General features: G+C 40.1%; 1 protein-coding gene across 5 annotated transcripts in view; it reads right to left on the bottom strand.

The window, feature by feature from the left end:
* The window catches only part of axdnd1 (axonemal dynein light chain domain containing 1), a 55,970-nt gene extending 41,715 nt beyond the window's left edge, over positions 1-14,255 (bottom strand). For 4 of the 5 annotated variants that reach the window (XM_015355815.2, XM_015355818.2, XM_015355820.2 and 1 more), the window contains exons 1-8: positions 14,185-14,254; positions 13,731-13,891; positions 12,529-12,710; positions 4,132-4,235; positions 3,375-3,492; positions 2,072-2,160; positions 1,784-1,840; positions 1,449-1,557 (exon numbers count right to left, since the gene is read on the bottom strand). In XM_015355815.2, coding sequence (XP_015211301.2) covers positions 1,449-1,557; positions 1,784-1,840; positions 2,072-2,160; positions 3,375-3,492; positions 4,132-4,235; positions 12,529-12,710; positions 13,731-13,836 — 765 coding nt within the window. In that variant the 5' untranslated portion in view covers positions 13,837-13,891; positions 14,185-14,254. Of the gene's footprint in view, positions 1-1,448; positions 1,558-1,783; positions 1,841-2,071; positions 2,161-3,374; positions 3,493-4,131; positions 4,236-12,528; positions 12,711-13,730; positions 13,892-14,184 lie in introns of all 5 variants that reach the window. The other variant, XM_015355819.2, reaches the window with a different exon arrangement.
* Positions 14,256-20,702: the final 6,447 nt, after the last annotated feature.

The raw sequence follows: 20,702 nt of genomic DNA, 5'->3' as shown, positions 1-20,702 counted from the left end.
CATCAGTTAGTAATTAGTGTACGATTTATAGTTGAAATCTGAGCCTAAATATAAAGTTAAAATCTCGACAAACAAAGCAATGTAGGAAATGCACACTTTTTCTGCATCAGAAACAGACATGCATACTCTCACACGAATCAAAGTGACGAAGTATGAGGATCCTATGCAGACGAAGGAGAGTGTAGAGGTAGAAACACTGGTCTCCAATCCAAATCGATAGGTGAGTATGTGGTCAAGAGCAAAGGTTAGTTCAAAAAGCCAAATGAGGTCATACAAGAGAGGTTTTCTCACAAATGGGGTGAGGTAGGAGCTTTCTAGGAGAGAAATCAATACCATGCAGCGAGTAGTGAGTTTAGAGGGTTTAAATAGAGCTGAGAGCAGAACAGTACAGCAGGTGGTGATGGTTTAACACGTGCGGCACTTGTTATGATTCCACTGCTGGAACTGGTTAGCTCGTCTGTGGGTCGATCTCTGGTGACTTGCAGTCGTGACACCTAGGGCCAATTTTCCCAGAAGCCAATTAACCTACCATTATGTTTTTGGACTAAGTTAGGAAACCAGAGTACACAGAGGAGACCTGAGCATGAGGAGAACATAGGCACTCCACACTGATAGCCAGGACCCCAGCAAAGCTAACCACTGCACCACCATGCTGCCCTTATTACATTTATATGGTGTAATTGTAAGATTTATGGATTTAAAAACGTTTTGAAATATATTTCAAATATATAGTGTCGTATATGCATTTTAAATATATGGAAAAATACATTTCATGGCCTTCTTTGCAGGGGAGCTAGAGCCTATATAGGCAAGCAACAAGTACAAGGCACGATATACCCTTGACCATGCCGTCCATCATAGAGCGCACACTGGCAGACACAGGCATGCACAGGATTTTCCCCAAAGACAATCAACCTAACAGTATAGTTTCTCATTTCACCTCTGACCCCATGATCACACTGATCTTTCTGTCTGCGTTCTCAAAGTAGGGTTTCTTAACTCCTGTAGCAGAAAGACATAGCAGAACCTAAAATTATTCTCTCTATTCATGTAGGTTTCATTTCTTGCCTCTCCTCACCTCTCTTGACTTCGCACCACTTGATTGGCCACTCTGCCTCTCCCTTGCTCCTGCCTCCTCCTCTCTCCTGGCTTTTGTTATCCCATGCAATATTATCTTTGCTGACTGCCTTATCTTTCTTAAACACAAAGAAGGTTCCACAGCCGAAAGGTTGTGTTCTTTCTTCGCTTTTCAGCATGGAATAAACCTATTACTTGTTCCAGTATGTTACATATATTTGCTTAATATTAACCTCCAATATGTATGAATAACATATTTAAAAATATTTCCTCACATCAATTTAAAATATATGGTTTATTCATATTTGCAAGACAGGCTTTCAGGAGAGAGGAGTGCAGCAGGAGATAATATATCAAAGCACATACATTACCTGTGAGAGGTCTGTAACTTCACTGATGTCATCACTAATCCCTGCCTTTTCCAGCATAGTGTCCATCACCCTCATCAGCTGGACAGCCTCAAGCCTCCCACTGGGCTTCCTGGAAGTCAGTGGAAACTGGTTTAAAACAACATATTAATAGCATAATAATAATAGAACCTTCATCGGATTGCTAGTCTTTAAATGTGATTTAATTATAACAATTTCAATTTGTCAGGATTTTTTTCATTAAATGTAAACTTAGAGAATGAGAGGCAGCTGTGCTGTCACTAGAAATACAGTAAGTGGAAACTGAAATTACTGTCAAATGTCAGCAAAATACTTACAGTGAGGGAAAAACTCTAAGTCTCTTGTCACTGTCTTCCAACAGCACTGTGTATTTACTGCAGATAAATAGAAAACAGTTGTATCTAATAATGTAAAACACATGTATCTAATAATTTATATAATTACAGTTAAACACTGTACTATGTTACACAAATTATGAGATTCCAGACCACCTTAATGACAACAGTAATAGAAAAGAAAATAGATTAATAGCAAACTGTACAGAGAATGCATTCCAGAACAAAACATCTTCCATCATCTTTCAGAGATTCAGAGAGATTACTCACTCCTCATAGCACTCTAGTCCCAGCACTCCTTTGTTCTTCACAATGTGATATTCCTCTGGAATCAAGCTTTCCATCAGTCCGAGTTCCTGCTTTAATTGAATGATTAATGTCAATGAATGTTAAAATCATTTTTGATGTTGGCTACCTTCCAAGTAAAAAGCGCTTCTGCATTAGTGTAGCTTGTTTTCATAACAATTTTTTTTTTTTGCTACACAGTTCAAGCTTTTTGTACCTTCAAATCATATTTAGTTGCTTACATAGATCTGAGACAGTGATCTCTTCACTATGGGACTCTGCATACAGCTCACACACATCTAAAAAAATAGATGATTAGGTCATTCATATGGCTAGATGACATATTACAAGCCATATTGTTGTGTTGGTTATTGGTCAGCAAGGGGCATTCTTTTGTGCCTTTGCTTTGTGGCCTATTAGGTCACTGAGGAGAGTAGCTATAAGTGTAAAGGTTAGGTCCTGTCTCATCCTTGTCTGGCTGTGGAACTCCTTTTAGAGAAATGACTTTTGAATATTTTCTGTTTCCTTCATAAAGAATCATATAATTCATCATAGAATCATATAATAAAAAAGATAATTATACTTTATAATGCTACTACTAATTATAACTGCAGATAAACAGGTCTACTTTAGGCATTCTCTGGGTACATTCAACACATTTCTGGATTAAGGTTGGGACATTTTATGTTTATTTTTGAAAACCATCCCTGAACAGTTGTTCGATGAACTGCAGTCATTCCCACATACTAGTCTGTGAACCAATGTGCTAGAAGACTGTCACAACTGCCTTCTAGCTTAATATGAAGAGACAGCTAGAGAAAAAGACCAATTTTTTCGAATAAATACATTTTTCTAATTTATATTATTGTACAATAGTGCAAACATTGGTTCTGCTTCCATGTATGTATCTGAAATTATAATAATTATACATTAGAAATAACTACATACTACTTCCTGTTTTTGAGAGCCATAAAGTTGCTGACTTCAGTGTGTGAATAATGTTAATCTTTCACTTTAATTAAAACAGTGGCAAAGGTAACTTCTTAAAAATTAAAAATGAAACACAATCTAGAGGGAAAGTAAAGTGAATTTAAAACTAATAACAAGAGGCAGTTTGTTATACAAAGGATTGTGGAAGTATTGAATGAACTAAAGCTAGCCTTTCACGTTGTCAAGCAATGGCTGGCTTAGATCCTTGTATAATTAACTCATAAAAACAAATAAGTAAGACAGGCTAAAAAGGCTACTTTCATTCGCAAACTTTATGTTTGAATGTTTATTCACTCACTTTGGATGCATTTTGGAAATGATCTTGCTTGTCTTGTGCACAGCTCACATCTGAAGGAGAAGGCACAGGTGTTATTGCCCTTTTAGATGCAATTCCATCACACAAAAAGGAGATATCCCTGTAAAGAAAAATATAAGACATACAAAAAAAGCTAATTACTCAAACATTTTCCATTTATGGGTGCATCTGTATTTAGAACATATGATAAATCACCCATCAGAGTTGAGTTTTATGTATCTTAGCAACAATGCCACAATGTGGCTTGGAAATACTGTATATAACTTTAAGTGCAAAAAGGGTGCTTTCAATTACATGTGTAGAACAAGCAATTATACTTAGATCTTAGTCTTATTGAATCCATAGAGTAGCACTTATATTTTATTATAAGTATTATTTTATTATAATACACATCTTTATTTATTCATTAAAAATGTAAACCATGTCTTCTCTTAGTAGTTTCTACCAGGAATTTACCATTTACTAAGAGAGGGTCATTTTCTCTCTCATGTTCCTGAGCCCTGATATCAGTGGCTGTTTTCTGCAACCCTTCTATATTCTACAATGAGACCCTAAGAGTTCCAAATAAAATACCTACTGAGAAATATAAAATTTAAACAATAGTGTGCTATTTTGCAAATGTGAAAAGCACTTAAGTCCTTAGACATTTGGTGTTGTGCCTGTTGGTGCAGGACAATACCACAAACTATTCAGAATCAGAACACAACCAGTACAAATTAACTATTTTCAGAATCCATACCTGCCAGCACCTGTCACAGAGGTGGGTTGGTCAAAAAAATACTTGTATTTATTTCGGCGTTCAGGATAGCGCCACACTGGGTCTGCCCCTCTGAGACCATGGCCCTGGAGCAAAGATTTCAATAGAATTATAACATATCTTAACAGGTACTAAACATTCATATGGAAATATGTATTTTTCACTATTAAATCCTCACTTGCCTAAAAACATTCTTAAAGAGGCCCAACTACTGCCTAGCTGGGAAGCCAGTAGGTTGACACCCACAACTCAGTGTGTAAATGAGTGTTTCCTGTTCTTTACACTGAATGAATTCCCAACAAATTTCCAATTTGGATGCTGTGTCCTTGTTTCACTGCTAAGTATGAAATAGTCTACAGTGATAAATCTGTCTATATCCCATAGGATTTTTTTTGTGCCTGCATCAAGTTTCCTCTCAGTCTTCTCACTTCCGGAAGAAATGTAATTTGTTCAGCCTGTCTGTATATGACAGTCCCCTGAGACCAGGAATATTTTTTGTCGCTCTTTTCTGAACTCTTTATAAGGCTATAATATATTTTCTATGGTATAGACTTACTAGTGCATTGCCGACCTTAAGCATAACCTCTATGGACTTAAGTTTAAGTTCCATACTTTTTGCTGTATTTCCAAATATTATGTTTGCTTTTTTCATTGCTTTTCCACATTGTCTTGATGAGGATATAGACAAATCTACATAAACCCAGATCCCTTTCATGTGTAACTTCAGAAGCACTTACCAAATATGTATAGTGTATGCTCCTGCTACTAATATGGATCAATTTGTACTTTTCAATATTGACATTATTTTGCTACGTCAGCTCAGTCCACAACTGTGTTTAATTTTTATAATCCTGCAGTTTCTGTGTTTGCTACTCCTTTTATTCTAGTATAACCATCAATTTTGATAATTTTGCTAACTATATAAGAATCTATATCATTAATATACTGTACATCAGGAGGAGCAGTGGGCCTAAAATAGATTGCTTCTGATTTTATTCTTATCTCTATTAAACTGTTTTGGACAAAATTTCCTGGAATTTAAGTTCACTGTTTTAGAAAAGAATTTGTCTTTAGTCTTCAAAATTATGTTTTAAGTATAACCATCTTTCTTCTATTGACTCTCTATTACAGTTCACTGACTGTAATATTTGCCTACTCCTTTTCTAAAGTCAATAAAACAAATGTTGAACAACTAATTATCAATTTCTTTAATTCTCAACTTCTGTATTTCCCATTACAATATCTGAGGTATTGTGTGTAAATTGAAATCCCCAGCAATATAATTTTATCTTTTCTACATACTGTCTCATTATACATTGAATGTCTTGTGCCCATACCTGTTAGGCAGTTTATAGTTACACCTACAAATTTAGCCCATTTAGATTATATAGTGCCCGTACCTCCTTGTTTCAGTTCTTTAGTTTGCAGGTTATTTTTGATTAGACTCAACACTGCCACCTATTCTGCTCTTTCAGCAAAATTGTGTACCCTTTGAGTTTATATTCATCCCTATCATCCTCACTTAACCATGTTGCAGTCACTCCTAAAATGTCATAGTTCCCAGTTAGTGCAGCAGCTTCAGGTTTGTGCATTTTTATTCCTTATGCTTCCAGCATTGAGGTATAAGCATTTAATAATGGATGAGTGATTTGTTTTGAATATGTTGTTGGTGTTGTTAAGGATTTTTGTGATCCCACCAGAATAAGCCTTTTTGAGATGCCTGCCCCCCATTTTCCTAACTGTCATAATTCTCAGCACAATACATCATCTTCTTCTCCAATACTTTGGTGCCCTTGCTGTTAAAGTGCAAAATATCTTTCTTGGACACATTCCACCTGTTGTAGAAAGACCCCTCATGCCACATAAATCTAAACCCTTCTTCTCTCCACCTGTGTTTCACACGTGTATGTTAAATCTCCACGTTTCCTCCTGCTTCCCTGGGCTGCATGTGGCACCATTAGAATTCACGAGATGACAACTATAGAACCATTTACGGCCCCTAAGCATACAAGCTAAACCATTAAATTTATCTGAAATCATTTATATACTTTTTCCTATATTATTTGTTTCAACATGGAACATGACAATTGGCTCTTAATGAAAGTAGGAGGATCCTGTGTGCCCTGGTGCCCATCAATTCTCCCAGTCGCCTCCAGGATGCTAGTGCCTGAATTTGTTACGATTAAGGCTTGGAAGGATTTAGAAACAGACATCTCTGGGGATAAGATAATTATTTCAGACTGCCTACCTACAGATGCAGCCATTCAAAGTGCACGGTAAAACCCCCCACAGCGCGAAATTATCTACAGTTCACTGCATTATACCGCAGTATGTGATTGGCTGGCCAAAATGACCAACAGGCGGTACTCGTGGTGCATTGGTTGTTAGTGAAATGATTGCTTCGTCTAATCTCTTTACTGTGAATGTATAAATCCACTTAATATTGAATATTAATATGAAATAACTAATTTTACAACTAAAGGGAAATTTTAGTAGCTGAGCATAAAAAAGAAGAGGAGCATAATGCATCTGTACAGTATATGGCTGGTGTTGGTAGTTTAAATAAAAAATACACACCAGTGTTTTTCTGGTTTCTTCCTAAACATTTTAAGCATCAAAATCTTTCATTCGGTTACACACGTGGTTATTTTGGAAAATATTTTACGTGCTCCTTCTGACTATATTAAGTTTATACACTTCATAAAAAGTAATAACGTTTTAACCTTTTCTATGACTATTTGCACTCGTTGTCGCAGTAAAAAATCACATAATTTTTAGAATTTGATTAATAGGGAATATAATATGGAATTGCTTATCTAAAGAAATGAATAAATTAATATTAATTTAAGGATCTAAATAGATAGATACTTTATTGATCCCGTGAGGGAAATTGCAGAATATATATATATGTATTTATATAGCTGGTAGTATTACTGTAATCCACTTGTTCTTTTTCTTTTATTTTTAATTTCACTCATGATTACTTTCAAAACATTTTTAAGCTGTTCGTCTCAGCTGTTTCCAAGCAGCCTGTTGGTGCAGTGGGTTTGCCAATAGAGGTTTTGTCTAGATGATCCAGTTTCAATACCTGCTTACAACATAAGTTTTTCTTCTAACAAATACTTTTTTTAAAAAGTAAATATTATGTACACTATATTAACATATTTTGGGTTTTGTTTGTATATATTATAACGTATTCATTGTTAAGTTATATTAATAAATTAGTAAATTAGTAAATTAGCAAACGTGAATAATGTCAACTGTTCAACCCATTTAATTCAAAACACTTTATTCAGTGGGGCAATTTAACAGATGCCTCAAGCCTTAAAACAAAATCGTATATATTGTAGAATCGAGAATAACAAAGCAGTATTAAAAATACCACTGAAACTATAATCATGTGTCTACTCATTATTAACAGTATTAATTTAATAAAAATAATTTCAAGCTTCTTGTATCTGTTTCAGTCATTTTTTCTTTGGTTTTCATAAAAAGAGCTTATTAAAATTCCTATTTATGAGACACAATGTTTCAGATGTCAATAACTTTGTGCACAAATGACACCGAGCCTGCAACCTAGAGGTTAAAAGATTGTGATTTGTGAAAATTTTCACAGCCTTTATTTAAACAATATCTAGTACCTAGTTTGAATACAGCGGATCCCAGGTGCAAGTGACTTCATAACACGAGAAGGCATAACACAAGGATGTTAAATTTTTATGCATCAAAAATAAAATGCATCATTTTTATGAAGCCTTCTGAAGTCTCTCAAAAACATAAAAATGTAACATAATATTATGTGGCACGATGGCCAACTGATGCTTTTAATTTTAAAGAAAATTAAAAATAAGAAAACAATGTGTCTGCCTAAAACATCGCATGATTTTACAACCCATATACATTTTTTAAACTTTTTAATTAAACATTTTAAACACTTTAATTTTGTAAACGTAACACACACTTCATACAGATACAGTACAATCACTCTCATTCTCCTGTCTTTCCATGGTGTGAAGCAACTTAGCAGGTAGCTGAGAAAATAGCGCACCCACTGAGCTCAGTCAGAGACGAAGACCGTAAGAAGACCAATCTGCAGCTTGCAGCTTGCAGTGTTTATGGCACTGAGCGTTTTTGCCTTTAAAACTTAATAATGGAATGTAAATATTTTTTTTTAACTTGAAATCTTTTAATTATCATTAAACATAGCTTTCTCACCAGTAAGTTTTATAATTGAAACACTAGTTAAACAAAGCAGGAGCTTATTGTACTTTCTAATGACATTACACATGGGAAAGTGATACATCTTAACAGTTTTTAACTTTTTAAAAAAATACATTTTATTAGGAGGCCATGATTGATAAGGGCCACAGCCCTACTCTTTTTTTCGAGAAACACCCTGGGATTTTTAATGACCACAGAGAGTCAGGACCTTGGTTTTACGTCTCATCCGAAGGACGGTGCCTGTTTACAGTATAGTGTCCCCGTCACTATACTGGGGCATTAGGACCCACATGGACCGCAGGGTGAGCACCCCCTGCTGGCCCCACTAATACCTCTTCCAGCAGCAACCTTAGTTTTCCCCAGGACGTCTCCCATCCAGGTACTGACTAGCCTCACACGTGCTTAGCTTTAGTGGGTTGCCATTTGTGAGTTGCAGGGTGATATGGCTGCTGGCAAATAAAGCCAGGCGTCTGTTGCATAAACTATTAGTAATAAATAATTCGTATTAAAATTCGAACTGTGATAAATTGTTGCACTTCCACATCTTGTAAAAGCATTAATTTGCAAGATTGTGTTCTTGACTTAATAATCTGACTTCTTGAATCTGACTATCAAAAAATAAGTCAAATACAAACTTATAAAATAAAAAATCAAGGTAAAATATAATTTAAAATTAAACCAGGATTCACTTTTTTATGTCTCTCCTCACACGCTGCAATTTGGACACAGAATGGTTAAAAATGGGAACAAGTCAGGCAGGCAGAGGGAAGGGGGAGGGGGGAGGCTTCTTCCCACTGCTATGACTAAAATGGCTTGGGCAACATACAGAGCCGAAAATGTTTGGTGCTGTTTTCGCCGCTTTAAAGGTACACTCCTTGTTGAAGAATTTTCAACTTGAACGTTTGCCCACCAGCTAACACACAGAAGCAAATTGAATACAAAATGTACTTGCAAGAATAGCGATTAAAAACAACATACTTGGTATATACTGTTATACTGTACAATGTATTAAAACACTCAACGGTCACTACACTGTGAGTAACGCGGCCCACTAAAACCACTTTCTCACAATTTCACGGGGGCAAGGTCACGTAGCTGATTCACAGCTGGATACACTTTTATCTCGCAAAAATTCAGATATTTGTCAACATATGTACTAAAAATATCCATCTCAGTAATCTCACTGTGTTAGTCTCACTGTACGCCCCAGTGCTCACTCAATGTTTACACTCCCAGTAAAATAAAAAAAATATTTTCTACATTATCAGCTCGCACCAGGGGGGAAGGAGAAGTGACCGCGGTCATTTTTTTCACTGAAAGACAAAGTTGATTAAAACTCATTCAAATGGGTGTGGGTGTGTTAACACAAACTCTGATTAACAGAGCCGCTTGTAAGAGCAAGGTGACTTTCTACTCAATTAAATAAAGCTACAGTACAGACAGATTCTAAATTCTTCAAGCCAAATTAGCTGTTTGTAAAACTCTGCTGCTTTGCAAGCAGTACATGACTTCTAAAAAAAGGTACCTTTTCTCTCATGCAAACTTAACAAAGGTTTATCTTTTATATAATTCCGAAATTTGAACGGTATGCCTCAGGGACTCATTATAGTTTTGTAGTGAATAATCAAAATACTGCCCCCTCTCCCAGCCGGGTCTCACCTCGCGCTGTTCCAAAGCTGTATGGTTTCAAAGTATGTGTAAAAATATATTTTCTTACTCCAGTTATTAATCCAATCTATTTTTACTCATCCGGCTATGTAAAAAATATAGCTAAAAGGATCGCTGCAAAGGTTAAATTCCAAGCTGAAAAGACAAGACTCAACATGTTTTCTCTTCAGTTTACAGGTCGTCCATGGTATTCATTATTAATATTGTAATGAATGACAGGCATACAGATAGTACAAGTTGGTTGCAGCGCGAAGACAGTATAGCCCTCTGTTCCACTGTGCATAACAGGCCTGCTGGCTGCTGGTGCTGAAGGAGGTCTTCTGTAGCTCAGCTACAGGTGACCTGGGTTCGAGCCCATGCAGTGAAGGGCGAACTGGGGCAGGAGCAGTGAGGGTACAAGCCCAAGAATCGGAATTTGTTACAATGTTATTAATAATATATTTCGTATTGCATTTAAATTGGAATGTTTTTACAAATAGAAGAAGAGGTGATACACAACATGTAAATATAACCCTTTTCCCTCCTTTAACTTAAAGAATTGCGTGAAGAAATCCTAAATTACATAATTTTTAACAAATTGACACCTGAAGAAGGCTCCACGGCCGAAACGTTGTGTTCTCTTTCTTCTTTTTTTCAGCATGGAATAAACCTATTACTTGTTCCTTTGCAGCCTACGCATGCTGACGCAGCTACCCACCTGAACTAAATTACATAACGATCACTTATAATAATTAATCCAGATACACACACTAACACCGTAGCGAACAACAAGCTATAATAGTAATAGTAATTCTCTAAATGGGCTTTGAACCACTTGGGTGCAGCGTACTACATGACAGTCCATTGCCTATTACCACTATAAGGACAACAATATATTTTATTTTTAAAAACGAATGTCAAATGTTTCCAAAATGCTCTGTTGTGATATTTTAGCTGCTTAGTTACACAACTCCATATTAATATTACTATCAAGAGGTATTAAATCAGAATAACGTTTATGAAATTCAAGTATTTTAAACATTTAATTAAAAAGTAAAAATCTTACAGCGTACACAAAGATTCTTAGCTGATCACGAGGAAGAAAAATCACCCATTTGTCATGCATAAACATTGTTTTTAACTATCTAAACCAGTTATTTACAGGTTTAAAAGTCATGCAATGTTTGAGTTAGGCAGGAACACTTCATTGCATCTTATTTTGGATTTAAAAATAAAAAAAATTGTTTGCCCATCATGTTTAAGCTGTTCCCTGATTACTGGCAATTGTAAAAAATAATCCTTCCACCCTCCCTTGTTTAATTTGAAGATTGCCGTGAAGAAATCCTTAAACCATCAGGTATAATAATGTAATGTTTTTGAGTTCTCATAGGTTTCTGCCCTTGCCACTCCGACACCTCAGGTTGGCCCACCACCATGATGATGATGATGACATCATTGCGCTGGCAACCGGCTTGCACAACCGGCTTACAGGCTTGAACTGCCTGGTAATGTAGTGCTCATTACCACTACAAGGACAATAGAAGTTTTTTTTTTTTAAAAGAAGCAAATGTCAAAATTTTTCCAAAACGTCCACTTGTGATACTTTAGCTGCTTAGTTACACGATTCCATATTAATATAACTATCAAGTGATGTAAAATCACTACAACATTTATCTTTTCACAATAACAGCAAGTGGTGTTCTTACAATGTATTCTTAGAAAAGGATAAAATGTTATCACTTTTTATGAAGTACAGAAAATAATCTTATTAATAATTTTAGAACAAGCACGTTTAAACCAGAACCCATGTAAGTAACCAAGTTAAAGACTAAAATATTTATGCATAATTAAAATATTTATGATGAACGTGTAAAGTTGTGTACTTTTGTCCAACTGAGCAATCTTGCTTTTATAAAATATACCGACTTTTTAATGTTTAATGATTAACATACTGTAATACCCAGTTTAAAATTATTAAAAGTCTAAAGAGTATACAACTTAAATTCTTAATTGGAAAAAGATTGTCTCTCAGCAGTGACTGGGATTTGAAACCGGGTGTTTTCTGGTGACAGTTTAAATGCTGTACATGAGACGTTAAACTTTATTAGCCCCACCTGGTGCCTTGCCCACTGTGTTTTAACGCAGCATACCTCACGCAATTGAATGGCTGGATCTGTACTTCCTACAAAAACTACTGCCTCAAAAAAAAACAGGAGAAAAATTGCCCCCTTAGGATGACTAAACAAGTTTCAGGAATAACAACCAATTACTTTCTATGCAAAATTAAGAAACTTCACAAAACCGAACGAACAACAACAAGCTACACTTATTTCACCAAATACTTCTTTTCCTTTTATATGTTTCTAAGGATTCAGGTGTAAAGCCTAACACTATGCAAGCTTCACCAGTCAAGAAACATTTTTCCAGATGTTATTCTGAGGAAATGTGAGACAACCTTTTCCTATTTATGAATAAATAAAATCATGGTCATGGTGAGCAGGTATGGGGAACCTTGAATTCCTTTGGTGTCCTTGTGATCCTAGGAGGTCCCAGAACGTGGGTAGGACTGGAGGGTTTGACTGTAGATGTGAGAGTAAGGAGAATCTCATCTGGGATGAAGTCATTCTTCAGGGATGTGGGTATGGGATTTGTGGGTTCAAGCAGCACCAATTTCTCCTTCAGTTCTGCAAGCTCTGCTCACAAAACACAACAGAGAAATCAATCATAATATACTACAGTTATATGTAATGTACTGAGAATGCATTTATACAAACTAGCAACTTGCAAAATTCATGGATAAATAACAATAACTTCACTTTATCCTCACAGAGTCATAATGAACCAAAGCCACAAAGTGCAAAAAAGGATTACACACCCACATGGGTGGGTCAACTCAGACACTTCACAACAGTAAGGTTATGCTGTAAATATTGCACGGTTTTTGGAGTGTGGAAGAGAACTAGAGCACCTGGAGAAAACCCTCATGGATGCACGGAGAACATGTACAGTAGATTCCACTCAGAAGGCACCATGAGTAAAACTGAACACAGGGCCTAATGGACTTTACCTAGTGGAAATGCGTTCAGTGAAGTACCTGAGTGGAACATTGCAAATTTAATTGCATTTGAGATAGCTTCGTGTCTGACAGTGGAAGCTAAAGTAACAAAAGTTAACATTTGATGTAGCTGTTATATTATAAAAATACAATATATTTTGTTATGCCTACATACAGCATGTGCCCATATTATCTGATTGAGCTCTTGCAAACTTACTGTAAATTCACCCTGAGTAGACCTCACTTGTGGAGAGGACTATGACAAATATGTTTATTTCTGCTGAGTTACATCACTTGAACACACAGTAGGAAACATAGAGTGAAAAGCTAAATATTAAAGTCATATTGGTCTGGCTGTTCAGCCCATCCAGCTTGTTTGTTTGCTAGTAGCTAACTTAAGAATGTAATTCTGCTGCTTCTTTAAATAAGCAACGGTATCAGCTTTGGTACCATGGATGAGTATACTCTCAGTGTTGTCTTTGAAGCCAATGTACATACTAAAGAGACACTGTGATCCGTACAATATCTTTGTCTCAATCAAAAAGGTCTACAGAAAAAGTATTTCTTCTATAAATGAAGGCTGAAAGACTGAAGGTCTGAAGGTATGGGTAACACATCTTCTGAAAGTTTAAAAAAAGCTGTGGTGCAAAGTAGTTACCTCTGTCGCGCTCTGCTATAGACATAGACTGGCTGGGCTTGATCCTTCGATCCTTTGTCTTTGGCACCGTTGGTGGCGAATGAGTGGATGGTTGCTTTATAGACATTTGTAACAGACTGCTTTCTTGTCAGCCACCTAGATAAACTTGAAAGTGATTTCTTCTAAGGAATAAAAAAATCGTTAAATTACATTTGTATTTCCAAGCCCTGGTCTCAACAAAATACTGTATTTTAATTTTACACGAAATAATAATCCAAACGCCAAGAAAACATATTGCTTTCACTCGTCGCCGTGCAAGTTATGTAGTTACAACAGCATTACGATTTCGATATTAAAAACCTTTATACTCGATTGATAACTTAAAGATATAATCATTTTTAAGTAAGCAGACATTTGACGAAACGTTTCTTCGCTAAAAAGCATCTGTAAAACCATTATGATTTATCTTTTTTACCTAAATTAATTCATTTTGCATTCGCTGTTTTACTCTCTGACTTCCTCGTTTCTATGGACGCCGTGTGGCGGTCCTCGCGTGTCCATAGAAACAAATATAGTAATCTCGCCTAAGGGTGGCCTACAAGGTGCCCGAATATTTTTCCAGCTCTTAAAGCTTCCTCGGGATTCTAAATACTCATTTATTGTCACTGTATGTATTGCAGACACTTGTTAGCAGAAATAGAGTTGCGATACGACCGATTAACTCTCCATCCGAAAAGCAACGAATTCAGACACATTGTAATACAAAATTGAGCATGTGTTGTAATTTCTAGCGTAGTGGTGAAAATGGTGCTATAATTATTTTATTGTCTTGCTTTCTGAATAGAAAACACAATGAGCTGGCAAAACGGGAATTATTTGTTACTATATTTGTAATACGTCTCTGACAAAGCTTTACTTTCAAACAGTTCTTCTCTTTAAATGGTATATTTGGTAGTTTATTTTCGTAGGGCTTTTTGGTTATTTCTCTTTACAGCATATTTCTCGATAATTTGCAAGACACTTGCATCTCAGTATAAAATAGTTTTTTCCATACAATAGACTATCCACCTGAAAAGCAATGTCCCCGAAAAATATGTGCAAATGAAGACACGTTTTCACACAGCACTGAATATGTATTGTATTTTCTAGTGTACTGGTTAAAATAATGCAACTGACTTGTTTAGTTGTACAAAACATGTTTTTCGTGCGATAGTTTTTGCTTTCTAATTAGCAAACATAATTGCCTGCAAAACACTTCATTTTTCTTCAATATTCGGCGAAATTCTGTTACTTTATTTGCAAAGTTTTTCTGAAACAATTGCACGTGCAAACAAGTCTCCACACAAAATGTTGTATTTGGTAGACGTTTATTGTACGACTTCTTATTTATCCGTCTTTACAACGCATTTCTTGGTTTCTGTAGTGCGGCTGGTTCGGTGAAAACGAACGACAGGAATTCAGGCTCTTTTGACAGCGCAAGCGCTTTTATTGTGAAATACACGTATATCAGCACAGCACCAACAAGAAGGGAGAAAACTCAAAAGAAACAGGGTACAACACAATAGGGTCATCTGGGGCACACATACATAGGTATAGGGTGCTAAGTGGGTACAGGTATAAAAGGGGGTGCAAAACCGGGGAAACTACATAAACTGGGGTGATCTTACAATTGTGTTCACCCTTTCAACAATTGGTCAGTGGCACTGGCCAGTGACTCCCCTAGTCCCCACCCTGGCCACTACTACTCCAGTCCTGTCTTTCGCCACACACACACTAGCCAGGTGCTCTTCTACTGCAATGCCAGGCGAGGATGCTACACGGCACCCACCTGAGACATCGGTGGGACCAGACAAGGTTGCACACTTAATTTTCCAGCCTCTGCGGCAGCCCACGAATCCGCCTGTTGCGTCGAGATGGAGTCAGTCAATCCGCACCCTCGGTCCCCCCCTGCCCCTGTGAAATCTGGACCTGGCTGCTCCCCGGGCTCCTCCGCACCCTCACATTGAGTGCCCCCTCACACCCCCTGAAGGGAGCCTGTCGTTCTCAGTGCAGGACCACTACCCATCTTCGCTTCCCGAGCCAGACACCCCAGGTCCTTTCCATGCCGGCACCAGCTGCGGGCTGTAGACCCAGACAAGGTCCCCCCCGGTCTGAAGGGGGTCCCCCTGCAGCACAGATCAAAATACCGCTTCTGCCGTACCCCCACCTGAGTCAAATCCGTTCGAGGAAAGCTGTGCATTCGTAGCATATGCTGCTGCAGGTCCCACTCGTAATCCAGCCTTTCTGGCTTCGCCAGCTCTCCTCCTGGCAGCGAACTGTACGCTAGGTCCACCAGGGTATGCAGCTCCCGGCCTAACATGAGTGAGGCTGAGGTGCACCCAGTGGACTCCTGCACAGCAGTCCAGTATGCTGGGCGAGGGGTAAGTGGCAGTACCAGTCTTGCTGGTATCGTGAGACCAGGGTGGCCAGTTGAGGGGAGAGTGTCCGATTGAAACGCTCCATCAACCCGTCGCTCTGGGGATGCAAGTCCAAGTTCAAGTTCAAGTTTATTGTCATCATACTCATATACAGGTATATGGTATAACAAAATGCTATTTAGCTATGTCTTAGGCGATAAGTAGTTCAAAGAAAAAAACAACAACAACAACACAATTGTATAACAAAAGAATGACAGAGACAACAGGCGGTGTGCAAAAACAACACCAGGGAATGTGCAAAAACAACAACAGGCAATGTGCAAAACAACAAAAAGGTAACAGGTAATGTGCAAAAAAGACATCAGGTGTGGAAAAACATGCATCAACAGAATGAAATAAAGGGATAGAAATTATGGGGAGTGAGCTTTTTGACATGTAAGGTTGAGGTAGATTTCAATGTGTATTTGAGTTTTTGGTAAGAAAGAAGGCACTGTGAGGTTCAGATCATAGGTGAGAGGTGAGGTGAGAGTGAGAGAGGCTGGGAGTTTAATAGTTTGATAGTGCGGGGGTAAAAACTGTCTCTGAGTCTGCTAGTCCATGCCCGAATGCTCCGGTACCGTTTTCCAGATGGTAGAAGGTCATACAGTCTGTAGCTGGGGTGTGTGGGGTCTTTGATGATGCTTAGAGCTTTCCTCAAGCACCGTCTGTCATAAATGTCCTGTATAGATGGGAGGGCAACCCCAGTAATGGCCTGGGCAGTTTTCACCACCCGCTGTAGGGCTTTGTGGTCAGCAGTACTGCACTTGCCACACCACACTGTGATGCAGCCTATCAGTGTGCTTTCTGTAGTGTATCTGTAAAAATAATAATAATAATAATAATAATAATAATAATAATAAGTATAATAATAATAATAATAATAATAATTGCTTACACTTCTATAGCGCTTTTTCTGGACACTCCACTCAAAGCGCTTTACAGGTAATGGGGTCTCCCCTCCACCACCACCAATGTGCAGCATCCACCATATCTTAGCCTTCTTCAACCGTCTTAGGAAGTACAGGCACTGTTGCGCTTTCTTGATCAGACAGGTGGCATTGAGAGACCATGTGAGGTCCTTGGTGATATGGACGCCAAGGAATTTAAAGTTACTGACCCTTTCCACTTCAGTCCTGTTGATGTGGATAGGGGCATGTCCGTTTTGCAGTTTCCTGAAATCAACGATCAGCTCCTTGGTTTTGCTGACGTTGAGGGTGAGGTTGTTGTCTTCACACCACATTGTAAGGAGATTGACCTCCTCCCTGTAGGCCCTGTAGTGTCATCGGCAAACTTGATGATGGGGTTGGTGTTGTGTTTGGTCTTACAGTCGGGGTGTAAGGCCGGGATGCAGCGGGGTGGTCTGCATTTTCTAAATCCCCAGGTGCTGGCAAACCCCAGTGAACATCTGGGACTGGTCACTGTGGATGTCCTCTGGCACCCTCAGCCTGGCGAATATTCCCTCCATCAGGGCCTCGGCCGGAGGGTGTAAATCTCAGGCTACTTTGCAAAATAATCGATGGCCACCAGGATGTAGTGGTTGCCTGCCTTAGTGTGCAGAAACGGGCCCAGTATGTCCACCCTCACTCATCTTGGGATGACCCTTCCGAGCCACGCAAACTCCACGCGTGCGGCAGAAATGCATCACGTTCCGGTGACAGAGACCCCAAGAGAAGTGGCCCTGGAGTCGCTGCAGAATTTTTGCGGAGCCGAAGTGCCTGGCTGTCCGTGCACCACCTAGAGGACTGACCCACGGAGCAATCGTGGCACCACAAGCTGCCTCCCGACCTCGCCGTTGGAGGGTACCTGCCACCCCCGGCGCAGCACCCCGTCCCCCACCTCCAAGGCCTCCCACAGCGTGCCTTTATGGACTTGGGGTGAGGGGCTAGCTCCCCCCATGTGGGCTGGGTCCCTGCTGCCTTCCAGCAGAGCACTGGCCCGATGTCGGGGTCCACCTCCTGCTGTCACACCAGGTCTGCCAGGTCCACACCGAATGGTCCGCTCAGGAACATGGCTGTACTGCACACTTCCCTCCTGACGCAGGCGGCCTCCACATGCTGCTCCTGCCGGGTGCAGTATTGGCAGTCCGCTGCCTCGCAGGGTCGCCACGAAAGAGCATCTGTGTTTCAGTGTCGAGACCCCGCACGGTGCATGACCCTGAAGTTGTACTCGGTATCTAGCACATAGAGTAGCGACGGATCTGGGAAGGTCAGGACGAAGAAGGTCCAGGGCCCCCACCAGTGCCTCCCGTAGCCCCTGGAAGGCCACCTCACACTCCACGTCCCACACAAAACAGCACCCGTTCTCCGTGAGGCTGTGTAGCGGGGCAGCAAGGCTGGTGAAGGCCCGTACGAACCTCCAGTAGTAAGATGCCAACCCCAAGAAACTACAGAGCTCCGCCACGGTGCGAGGTGTCGGACAGTTGCGCACTGTGGTGACCTTCCCCGGGTCTGTGGCCACCCTTTGTGGTCCACATGCCCCAGGAAAGTAACATCCTGCCTTAGGAGCTCTCATCTCCCTGGGTTGAGCTTCAACCTGGCCCGCCGGATGCAGGCCAACACTAACTGTAGGTTCGTCAGAGCTCCTGTGGTGGGAGGTGAAGTTCCCGTGACACATTGTTGGACTACGAGGTGAAGGACAGGGTGCTGTGACGGGGATGGCGGGTGCCTTCCTGTGGTGAGATCCGGTGGTGCTGCAGCTCCTCCATGAGGCAGTGCTCCGAGTGGTGCATGGCCAGCCGGACGTAGGGCACTTCAGCTCGACAAAAACCCTGCAGTGCCTCTGGGGGCATTACTACTGGGGGCTGTGCCACCGGGATGTGGAGCAGTACTGCCAGGCAGTGTGTATGGTGCAATTGGGTCCTGCCGAGAGCTACCAGGCCTCCTTCCAGCAACATCGGTTGGAGGCTCCCATGGAGCTGGTGGGGGTGGACGTTTTGGGCCCATTTCCACTTACCGAGGCCGGGAACCATTATGTCCTGGTGGCCTGGTGGCCGTGGACTACTTCACCAGGTGGCCCGAGGCCTACGCCTCACCGGACAAAAGCGCACCTACAGTAGCTGATGCCCTGCTGGAGGGGATGTTTGCCAGATTGGGGGTGCCGGAGGATCTGCACAGTGACCAGAGGTGAAACTTTGAGTCCCAGGTTTTTACCAAGGTACAAAACAGAGTACTGTATCTGTTGTATTTTCTGGTATAGTCGTTGAATAGTGCTATAGAATTTAGATCTACAAAACATGTTTCTCATGCGATTGTCTTGTTTTCTAAAGACACTATTGGACACATTCCTACACATTTCACATCAAACCAAGAAAATACGCATGAACATGGCCAAACAAAAACTAAATCATCTTCTTTACAAACTAACATCAAAAACTTCCAAACAAACAAAAGCAGAAGAAAAGTGGTTTGAATCCAGAATGCATAGTGAGTCAGATATTAGCAACAATGTTCAGAAACAAGTAATAGGTTTATTCCATGCTGAAAAAAAGAAGAAAGAGAAAACAACGTTTCGGCCGTGGAGCCTTCTTCAGGTGTGAGAGAGACAGGGCAGTAGGCAAAGGTAAAGTAGCGGGAGAACAAAGGTTGGGAGGGAGGAGGAGTGAGAGGCGGGAGCAGGGGACAGAAAGAGAGGCCAATCAAGAGGTGTGAAGTCAGAATGGGTGCAGAGAGGTGTGAAATGAAACTTCCAATGAATGGAGAAAATTTAAAAGAACAGTAATCTGTCGTTAAGGGAAGGGAGAATGTGTGATCCTAGCTGCAGAATAATTTTAGTTTCGGTGGTCTTTCTGATGTATGAGTTTGGAAAACCGTCTTTGAGAACACAGACGGAGAGATTAGAGTGGTTGTGGCCTTCAGAGGTGAAATGAGAAACAATGGGCTTGGAGAGATCTTTAATCTTCACAGCCCTGACGTGTTCTCTGAAGCGGTCTCCGAGTCTCCTTCCTGTTTCTCCAATGTAGATGGCTGGGCATTTACTGCAAGAGATACAGTAAATAAGGTTGCTGGAGGTACAAGATGCTGTCTGGGTGATCCGGAATTGTCCTGAGGGGCCTTGAATGAGTGTGGTGGTGGCTGTGTACTTGCAGGTGATACAGCGAGCTCTGTTGCAAGGGAAAGTGCCTGGTGTGGATGGTTGTTGAGGGCGGTCAAGGGAGCTGTGAACAAGGAGGTTACGCAGATTAGGTGGTCGGCGATATGAGATGATAGGGCGATCAGAAAAGAGGGCCCCAATGGAGGGATCATCCTGTAGGATGGAAAAGTTCTGGTTAATGGTCCTGGGGATAGGAAGTGTGTTAGGGTGGTAAGGAAGCACCAAAGGAATGCGGTTGTTACGGCGGGAGTTCCTGATCGGATTGATAGTCCGTGGGGTGTTTTTGGCTCGGGCAAGGGCCCTGTCAATCACACTGCTGGGGTATCCTCTGTTGATGAAAAATGAGTACATTTCGAGGGCTTGGTTCTCGAAGTCGATGTCGTCGCTGCATAGTCGTCGTAACCTAAGGAACTGTGAAAAAGGAAGAGAGTTTTTAGTGTGGTTGGGG

The sequence above is a fragment of the Lepisosteus oculatus genome, chromosome 9 (genome assembly GCF_040954835.1).
Source record: "Lepisosteus oculatus isolate fLepOcu1 chromosome 9, fLepOcu1.hap2, whole genome shotgun sequence".
NCBI classification, from domain to species: domain Eukaryota; kingdom Metazoa; phylum Chordata; class Actinopteri; order Semionotiformes; family Lepisosteidae; genus Lepisosteus; species Lepisosteus oculatus.
Note: the sequence above shows the minus strand (reverse complement) of the source record. Positions and strands in the feature narration are given on the sequence as shown.